The sequence below is a fragment of the Mytilus galloprovincialis genome, chromosome 9 (assembly GCF_965363235.1).
Source record: "Mytilus galloprovincialis chromosome 9, xbMytGall1.hap1.1, whole genome shotgun sequence".
Classification (NCBI taxonomy): Eukaryota; Metazoa; Mollusca; class Bivalvia; order Mytilida; family Mytilidae; genus Mytilus; species Mytilus galloprovincialis.
Genome location: NC_134846.1, coordinates 15,845,486 through 15,856,448, shown reverse-complemented (window position 1 = coordinate 15,856,448; position 10,963 = coordinate 15,845,486). Strand labels below are relative to the sequence as shown.

Sequence of the window (10,963 nt, the reverse complement as noted above, 5' to 3'; positions counted from 1 at the left end):
TGATGTTGGGAGTTGAGGTCCCAACAGTTTAGGAATTAGGGGGCAAAAAGGGGCCCAAATAAGCATTATTCTTGGATTTCGCACCATAACTTTAGTATAAGTAAATAGAAATTTATGAAATTTAAACACAAGGTTTATGACCATAAAAGAAAGGTTGGGTGTGATTTTGGGAGTTTTGGTCCCAACAGTTTAGGAATAAGGGGCCCAAAGTGTCCAAAATTAAACTTTGTTTGATTTCATCAAAAATTGAATAATTGGGGTTCTTTGATATGCCAAATCTAACTGTATATGTAGATTCTTAATTTTTGGTCCCGTTTTCAAATTGGTCTACATTAAGGTCCAAAGGGTCCAAAATTAAACTTAGTTTGATTTTAACAAAAATTGAATCCTTGGGGTTCTTTGATATGCTGAATCTAAAAATGTATTTAGATTTTTGATTATTGGCCCAGTTTTCAAGTTGGTCCAAATCGGGGTCCAAAATTAAACTTTGTTTGATTTCATCAAAAATTGAATAATTGGGGTTCTTTGATATGCCAAATCTAACTGTGTACGTAGATTCTTAATTTTTGGTCCCGTTTTCAAATTGGTCTACATTAAAGTCCAAAGGGTCCAAAATTAAACTAAGTTTGATTTTAACAAAAAATGAATTATTGGGCTTTTTTGATATGCTGAATCTAAACATGTACTTAGATTTTTGATTATGGGCCCAGTTTTCAAGTTGGTTCAAATCAGGATCCAAAATTATTATATTAAGTATTGTGCAATAGCAAGAAATTTTCAATTGCACAGTATTCAGCAATTGCAAAAAATCTTCAATTGCACAGGATTGTGCAATAGCAAATATTTTCAATTGCGCAGTATTGCGCAATAGCAAGAAATATCTAATTGCACAATATTGTGCAATAGCAAGAAATTTTCAATTGGAGTTATCTTTCTTTGTCCAGAATAGTAGTTGAATCAACTTAAATCATTGTTTTATACAATATACAATGTATATTCACTTTTACTACCAACTGATAAATTAAAACAATCTTTACCATTCAGTGATAACAAGCACTTTATTTACATTTTAATATTTTATGATGTATTTAAATGAGTAGTTATTGTTGCAAACTTCATTAGAAATTTGAATTGAGATCAGTTTTGGAAAAAGGGAAAAGGGGATGTGAAAAAAAAATTGGGGGGGGGGGGTTAAAATTTTCTCATTTCAGATTTCATAAATAAAAAGAAAATTTCTTCAAACATTTTTTTGAGAGGATTAATATTCAACAGCATAGTGAATTGTTCAAAGGCAAAAAAAATATTTTAAGTTCATTAGACCACATTCAATCTGTGTCAGAAACCTATGCTGTGTCAACTATTTAATCATAATCAAAATTTAGAGCTGAATCCAGCTTGAATGTTGTGTCCATACTTGCCCCAACCGTTCAGGGTTCAACTTTTGCGGTCATTTAAAGCTGCGCCCTGCGGAGCATCTGGTTAATTTTGGGCCCTGTTGGTCCAAAAGTAAAGTTTGTTTTATTTCAACAAGGAGGTCATTATAACCTCCTGGATTTCAACAACAATAATTTTATACCGTGACTTGGTTCAGTTTGATATGCTGAATCGAATCTAACTGAATTTAGAGAATGAATTTTGGACCATTTTTCATCAATTTGGTCCACATTCAGGTCCAAAAGATGGAAATTAAGTTTTTTTTTAATCATAAAAATTTAAATTATTAGAGATCTTTGATATGCTGAATTTTACTATATATTAAAAGTTTTAATATTATAACATAAAAGCTGGTAAAAGACGAATTTCCAAGTTTTTCACCATTCGTTCTGTGTCAGAAACCTAGCTATTTTGTTTCAAATATTCAAGCACAATCCAAATTCAGATCTTTATCAAGCTCGAATGTAGTGTCCAAATATGACGGTGCAGGGTTTGATCTCTGCGGTCATATCAAGCTGTGCCCTACGGAGCATTTTATCTTTATAGGAATCACGAGCACACAACATAATAATATCTTCCGTAGTAATAGCCGGTACTTTATATAGAGTGTGAAGATCTTATATGATATTATTTACTTCCAACAGACAGACATTGTATAGCATAAAAATTGTGATATTTCTTTAAAAAACGTTGAAATAAAAAAAATAAAAACACATAATATTTATAAAAACTGCGATTTCAAAAAGACACACTGCAGAGATAAACTGAAAAAAAACCATTGAAAATTGAAAGACTGATAAGAATGGTGTGCAGTCTTCACGATAAACTGTTAAATCTACAGGTCCAGAGCTCAATTTTTTAATTTATTTAGTTAGATTCTGTTGGCCTGTAGATATGATTTTTACAGGCCCGAGAGCATTTTTACAAGCCTGGGCTGCCTGGGCTGCCACTCAGCGTGAAGACTGGGTGTGTATACTTACTTACTTGCTTAATAGTCCTTGCTATGCCTTATCAGTGGCGGATCCAGGGGGGGGGGGGGTTCCGGGGGTGCGCACCCCCCTTTATTTTTGCCGATCAATGCATTTGTATCGGGACATATGTTTTGCACCCTCCCTTTGCCCTGGGTGCCCTTGGTTAGCACCCCCCTTTCGAAAATTCCTGCATCCGCCCCTGCTTATGGCATACAGGAAAATTATTTGAGAAAAGTTTCTGTGTAATATACAATAAATCTTAATGGTTCTAAGAAAATCTACACTTTGGGTGCGTTCAAGCATCATTGGTCGATACAGTAAAAATATTATTGCAAAAAATCGAGTTAACGCTCTTTTAATGTTAATACACCATCAACTTGCCACTATACATCATGTACTGCACGTGTACCAAGCCTAGATTAAGCCGGCGAGGAAGGATATTTTCATGATGTAGCCGTGTTGGTCGAGTGGTCCAGGGCGGTGGCCGAGTGTTGTTCCAATGTCACGGAAGTAAAGGTTCCAGTCCCGCTGAGAGAAGAACAAAGCAAATTTGAAGATCTTAGTACATTGATGATCTAAATTAGAGACGAATTATAGAATATATGATGCTGTTAGCCTCCTGCAGAGGCGGATTTAAGGGGTTGTGGTTGATTATATATAGTATTATCAGGATTATGGCTTCTAGGTCTCCCCCTTTAAACTAGTAAAAATATGATGAATTTGAATTTGGGGCACTGTGGCAAATATTACATGGATATCAGGACGCGAACATGTTGATTTACTGACATAAATATGAGCCTTGATTTTAACTAGGCCACATCTTAGCCGAATTTTTTAACGTGAAAATTTGCAAGATACTATTCCCCCGAAAGACATTTCACCGTACTTGGACACACTGATGATTTGCTGACTCCAACCTATATTGCTCCTAATGGCCGCCTGTTGAGCTGATCGAGAAGAAGCAAAATGTTATTTTTCAAGTCTGGCTTCACCCCTGGCCATGGTTAATGGAATCGAGCAAGTTATTTTCGATATATTATTGTATTTCTAATTTCATACAACAAGGAAAATAATGGAAAAAGTATTGGCCAATCGAAAACAAAAATATTGTATTGGAATAAACATATGATAATGTCCATGCAACATTGAACTATCGCTATAACAAAATGCATGCGGAATATTTTTTATATAGAGTCTATGTACATTTAAATGGAACGAAATGATAAAAACAACAATACGACATTGAACAGCCTAATTATCATCAATATATGATAATATAGTCAGGCTTCAAATTACATTAGCAAGATCTAGGTATAGGGGGAGGGTTGATATCTTAAAAAAAACATCACACCCGCCATACTTTTGCGCCTGTCCCAAGTCAGGAGCCTAGTCGTTGTAAGTCTTGTATGATTTTTAATTTTATAGTTCATTTATACATTTCAGAGTTAAGTATGGCGTCCATTATTACTGAACTAGTATACACATTTTTGTTAAGGGGCCAGCTGAAGCACGCCCACTCTGGGTGCGGGATTATCACGCTGTATTGGAGATCCATTGGTGACCTTCGGTTATTTGTCTCTTTGACACATTCCCCATTTCCATTCTTTATTCTATTAAAAAAACGTTTATTTTTTTTTTTATTTTAGTGCGGTTACTTTAAGACTCAATAAACATTCTAAAATTGACAGACAGAGCCATTTTGATGTTGTTGTGGTTTTTTTTTTTTTTTGTGGGAGGGGGTTCTGATTTAATTCAATGCCATACCCCAACAGATATTTTAAATAACAGTAATATACAATGTATCTATATCATAGTGCTTTTTGTCGAGCCTGCAACTTTTGTTGCACGGGCGGAAAGCTCGACATATGGATAGTGATCCGGCGTCGGCGGCGGCGGCGTTAGCTAACTTCTTAGAAGCTTCATATTTTAGAAGATGGAAGACCTGGATGCTTCATACTTTGTATATAGATGCCTCATGTTACGAACTTTCCGTCAGTCACATTTCAAATGCCCTTGACCTCATTTTCATGGTTCAGTGACTACTTGAAGATAAAGATTTTTTGTCATGTTAAATTCTCTCTTATTATAAGTAATAGGATAACTATATTTGGTATGTGTGTACCTTGCAAGGTCCTCATGCATGCCCGTCAGACAGTTTTCACTTAATCTCGACCTCATGACCAGTGAACAAGGTTAAGTTTTGGTGGTCAAGTCCATATCTCAAATACTATAAGCAATAGGTCTTGTATATTGGTGTATGGAAGGACCGTAAGGTGTACATGTCCAACTGGCAGGAGTCATCTGACCTTGACCTCATTTTCATGGTTCAGTGGTTATAGTTCAGTTTTTGTGTTTTGGTCTGGGTTTTTTTAATACTATATGCAATAGGTCTACTATAATTGATGTATGGAATGATTGTAAGGTGTACATATCTAGCTGGCAGGTGTCATCTGACCTTGACCTCATTTTCATGGTTCATTGGTCAAAGTTAAAGTTTTGGTCCATTTTTTTCTAATACTATAATATGCAATAGATCAACTATATTTGGTGTATGGAAATATTTTATGATCTATATGTAAGTCGCGCAGGTTTTATTTGACCTTGACCTCATTTTCACCGTGCATTGCTAAGTGTTAAGTATTTGTGTTTTGGTCTGTTTTTCTTAATCTATAAGCAATAGGTCAACTATATTTGTTGTATGGAATAGTTGTTAGCTGTACCTGTCTGCCTGGCATGGTTCATCTGACCTTGACCTCATTTTCATGGTTCATTGATCAATGTTTAGTCTTCTTGGTTAATGTTGAGTTTATGTGACAGTTGTAATAAATTAAAGCTTTATATTTAGGACTATCAACATAATATCAATGATTAGTAAAGAAGGCGAGACAATTCAGCGTGTGCACTCTTGTTGAGTAAATATGTTATTTTGCATAAATTTAAATGCCATCCGTTAAAAGCCCTAAAGCAATATGGATGGATAACACAATTCCATTGTAAAAATATTGATTTCTAACAAATATGTTTTAAACATCGTATGGTTATCTTCTTTTTTATATGGTTGTTATTTGCAGTGGCGTAGCCAGGGTTTTTATGATGTGGATGCGAAACTGTCGCCGAGCGGAGGGAGGCGAACAAATTTTGGGACCATTTTATGCAGAAAATGATATTTTTTTTACATTTTCCCTGTATGCGTGTGTACGCCCCTACAATCCGACACTGGGTAGATTTTTGTTTAATTTCAAAATACCCACCAATAAATATGTTTCTCGAAGGATCCGAATTGACTCCCGTTTGTTGGAATTTGAGCCTCCAAATGAGGTTTTTGATTACTTTTCTTAACGCGTTGCAGGGGACATGGAAATATCGGACGTACAATTCTTGCCATATTTTTGTGATATTTATATCATCAGCAATATTTTTGACTCTTGCGATAATAAGTCCTGATCGATTATTTTTAACCAATTAATACCTTTGAAATATAAATTATAACGGAAATCCCACTCATTTGGCCTGAAGCTTTTATTTCTCTCAAGAAAAAAAGTTCTTTTTTTGTTATTTCACTTGTATCTTTGATAGATAAAATATGAACAATGCGGAAAATTAATATTTGTACCTAGATGGAAAAGGGAATGTATAAGTCCAGGAATTATCAAACTCCGTTATCAAATACTAGTCGTGTTTCATGTCCCAGGAAACGATATCAGGATATGATTGATTATTTGTTATGTCATCGCTCTGCTTGGCTCAATTTCAGACCAAACATGTCGGCAGATCTGCGTATCATCATCTTCTGCGCTTGCCGTAGCCGACGATGCGCTACGATGTAGACTTTTTACGAAAAAGTCGAGAGCACTTTTCAGTGATTTATCCATAAACTACATGAGCCTAAAGGAAAGACCACGCTTCGGAAAAAGTTGAACGCTATTCTCATATCCTCACTATTGTTACGTTTAGATACTATAGTACATCTGTGTGTTTCTGCTACGAACACATGCAATTATACATTTATCTATTTTTTTATTTATTTTTTTGGGTCAAAATGATGTGGATGCTTGAGCATCTGAGCATACATGCAAGCTACGCCACTGATTTGATATACATTTATTAATATTATATACTGTGATATATTCGAATTTAATTGACTAAAATGGGGCTCTCTCTTTCCTTCTACCATACTTCGTACATATTGCACCGTTGATGTATCCAGAGTTCCCAAACCATAAAGTCGGAAAGATAACACAGGACTACCGAAAGCTGAATTTTTAGTACCGTCTATATATATATAGGTGGTCTAAAGAGCTGGACACAGTGCAGGCGGTGATGTCATGATATCCCAATAACACAAGTTCGAATAACGGCGATGGACGAATAAGAATAAAACTTAAACACGCTAATTGATACATTAAAAGTTCTATTAGATTTTAAATAGATATACGCAATATTTCGCTAGACAAACTAGCTTCATCAGGCGTTTGCGTCTATCAAGGTGAAAACGGATGCATGCCAAAAATATGTTTGTATCTTAAACTACACACAGTTGATATACATGTTTTACATATTTATTGATGTTTTTTTTTTTAAATTGTATGAATTTCAAGACTATTGTTTTTGGTTTGTTTTTAAATCTGTTCTTTTCTTAAGACGCCATGCGGTTTTTGTGGGCAATAAATTAAATATTTGTCAGACAGGTCAGGATGAAAGCTGACAACAAACGGAATGTTGTTTGTTTCAAACTCATGGTTCAGCGACTGTTGGAAAACAAATTTTAGTTTTTTTCCATATGTAAATTTTCCAATTATTAGGAGTATACTATATATAACTTTATTTGGTACAAGGTTTCCGTGTAAGATCTTTACGTCCGTCAAACAAGGTTCATATGACCTCGACCTTCTGGAATTCCATGGATTCACCATGGTTAAGTTTTCGTTGTCAAGTCTGTTTCTAGGATAATTTAAGCAAAAGGCCAGCTTTATTTGGTGGATGGAATAATTGTAAGGTGTACCTGTCCAACTGGCAAGTTTCACCTTTTTGATTTCATTTTCCTATGCATGATGTATAAAAAAGAAGATGTGGTATGATTGCCAATGAGACAACTATCCACAAAAGACCAAAATGACACAGACATTAACAACTATAGGTCACCGTACGGCCTTCAACAATGAGCAAAGCCCATACCGCATAGTCAGCTATAACAGGCCCCGATAAGACAATGTAAAACAATTCAAACGAGAAAACTAACGGCCTTATTTATGTAAAAAAATGAACGAAAAACAAATATGTAACACATAAACAAACGACAACCACTGAATTACAGGCTCCTGACTTGGGACAGGCACATACATAAATAATGTGGCGGGGTTAAACATGTTAACGGGATCCCAACCCTCCCCCTAACCTTGGACAGTGGTATAACAGTACAACATAAGAACGAACTATAAAAATAAGTTGAAAAAGGCTTAACTCATCAGATAGACAAAAATACAAGTGGACGTGGCCCGGTACTTATACATCCCGACACAAAAAGACGCAATGAACAGATCTGAGAGTACTCGCAGTTATCTGACAGCTAGTTCAAAGCCACTAACAACTAATAAAAAAGTCATGCTTCTAAGACTAAACTATCAATCCGTACTCATCCAACATCCCGAATGGATCATTTAGTGTAAAGACGTCATAAACAGCCAGAGAAATACATGACCTTGTGCAATGCCAAGTTACAGGTATCGCGGACAGATTGTAGATCCATGGATATGTATATGCATATAACATACTAGTAATATTTAGTTAGCTTTTTATTTACTGATAACAAAATCAATATTTATACCAATAAAAACAATATTGGTTCATTGGAAAAACTTTATTTTTTGTTTTTAGTTCAAAGTTATATACTATGAGTAATCGGGCACCTGTATTTGGTATATAAAGAATTACTGCATGTCTGCTGCATGTAAGGTGTCCATGTCTGTCTGGCAGGTTTCATACGACCTTGGTCTCATTTTCATGTTTCGTTGGTCAATGTATAGTTTTTGTAGTATGTTCTGTTTCTCTCATGCAAGTTCTGCTAAGAAATAGGAACACATGATATTTGGTGTATGGAATAATTGTAAGATGTAAATGCCTGTCAGGTATGATTCATTTAATTTCAGGGTTCATTAATATAAAAAAAATTATTTCAGTGACTAGTTTGTAATACTTGTGATTATATATAATTAAATTGAGAATGAAAATGGGGAATGTGTCGGAGAGACAACAACCCAACAATAGAGCAGACAACAGCAGAAGGTCACCAACATGTCTTCAATGCAGCGAGAAATTATAGCACCCGGAGGCCGGCGTCCTTCAGCTGGCCCCTAAACAAATATATCTATATACTAGTTCAGTGATAAATTAATAAACCGGCCGTACTAAACTCCAAATTGTACACAAGAAACTAAAATTAAATCAAAATAATACAAGAGTAACAAAGGCCTTTATTTACAGTCTTTCAATATAAATTAAATGAAGATAAACAAAACAGGCAAGACATATCAGCGTGTGCACTCCCGCGTCTTAAGATAAGATATTATTTAAGATATTTTCCAATTAAAGGGCCAATGATGGTGACAATTAAAGTAATTTATTACAATGATTTAAATAAATAATTGACACACTAATTTTGATAATATAGATATGACGTCTCTTATGTAGAATACAAGAACATTTATTTATAGTATTTGAGAACAATAGTTACCGTTAACCTTGCATAATCCATCCGCATTTCATGAATTTATTGCAACCGTATTTTCGTCATTTCATTTCCGTCATCGACTTCTTGATTACACAGTGATGCAAAACTTTCCTGCGATGGCTACTCGAGGACTGTCTTTGGTTGTCAGGCGAGTTTTTCTGCACCACAAGAAACTAGTAAAATCATCATCATTGCACAGAATTGTACAGGTATATCCTCAATTTTTACATTTTGCCACGCGCATTACAAAAGCTCCATTCAGGTGCCATTTTAGCCTTGTTTCTTGATCCGGTCTATTTCCTCTCTGCACTAAACTATGTGGAAGGAAAAGTTATGATAAAAGTTTCTTTTATCTATCGTTGACTCGATCATTGTTGTGTATGCATCAGTAAATGTTGCATTTAAGCACCCTGTTAGTAGTTGTTGAATTGTCATAACTTGCAAAACAGCAAATAGGCATAGTTGAAGTTCTTGTCTTGTTCATGTTATTTTTATGAGGTTGAAATCTGTATCTCTTGAAATACCATGTGAATACATATAATTGCAACTGTGTGTCCAACTCCCTAGCAACTATTAGTGTAAGAATCATTCTCTCAACGTGAGGGAACATGAATTAACTTTTTTTTAATTTCAAAAGAATAATGTTGTTTCTTTATTATTTAAAACAGAACTACTACACCTTAAAATACCACAGTTGTACACCATTACTTGAAGTCACTAAAGTTTCTGTAAAATTTTGACATCATATAAATAGAAAATATCAGACACCACAACCATGACAATGGGAAATAGCGTTAAGGTGTGTTATATGCAATATATATATTACGTACACCTTATGATATCCCTATTTGTCCGCCATTACTGGACATCTCAAAGGTTCCTGTAAAATTTGAAGCTGGGTTGTTATCTTGTTTTCTTGTATTTAAAGTACCTTCATTCAATATTATTTTAGTGAAATGGACCAAAAACAAATGTTCTTAGGTTACGTGTACAAATTAAACAGGTTGGCAAATTGCTAAAATTTAATCCCAGCTCACATTGTGTACATAAATTAGTTAAAAAAATCCACCAAATTATCTTCCTTTTATATTTTCTGGACATACTGCAAAATATTTTAAGGGACTACATGTACGAGGGGGGGGGGGGGGTAGGACCTTTATCGGGACTCCGGGATCCAGTGTTTTTAAGCTCTGGATTTCGGGATTGACCCTTTCCAGATCCGGAAATTCTTTTTTTCAGATTTCGGGATGTCAGGATTTACTTTATTTAAATTTGGGACCTCAGGATTTCGTGTTTTTAAGCCCGGGATTTTGGGATCAGGACCCATCCTATCCCCCCCCTCATGTACAAATTAAACAGGTTGGCAATTTTTTTAAATTTAATCCCAGCTCACATTGTGTACATATATATACATGACTTGGTTGAAAATAAACACCAAATTATCTCCCTTTACATTTTTAAGAAGAAAAGCACATCATCATACATGTCATAATTAAATTTCTTCATTTATATTTGAAAGGGCAGTATGAAATTTTCCAGGCATAAGAAAGAACGATAAATCTATAGCTGAATTTTTCTGGGTATTTTTTAAACCTTTTGATTTATTATGATTTATTCTGGTAGTTCTCACAGTAAAACTAAAACATGTAAAAGTAAGAAAAAAAAATTGCTTTAAAAACATTTCGCAGTACGTCATAAAGTAATTCATTTCCAAATAATAAGAAACAGAAATTTCATTGAAAATTGCACAAGTAATTTTGTTTAACTGATTGAGCACATGAGGCCAAATTAATCTATAAACATGTAAGTTAAAATTTGCTGAATAAAGCTG

At 34.6% G+C, this 10,963-nt stretch overlaps 1 protein-coding gene across 1 annotated transcript in view; it reads left to right on the top strand.

Moving 5' to 3' along the window:
- The first annotated feature begins 9,207 nt into the window (after positions 1–9,207).
- Positions 9,208–10,963, top strand: part of LOC143044507 (calcium uniporter protein, mitochondrial-like) — a 55,555-nt gene continuing 53,799 nt past the window's right edge. The window contains exon 1 of the mRNA XM_076216559.1: positions 9,208–9,341. Within this exon, the coding sequence (XP_076072674.1) occupies positions 9,231–9,341 (111 nt within the window). The 5' untranslated portion in view covers positions 9,208–9,230. The remainder of the gene's footprint in view (positions 9,342–10,963) is intronic.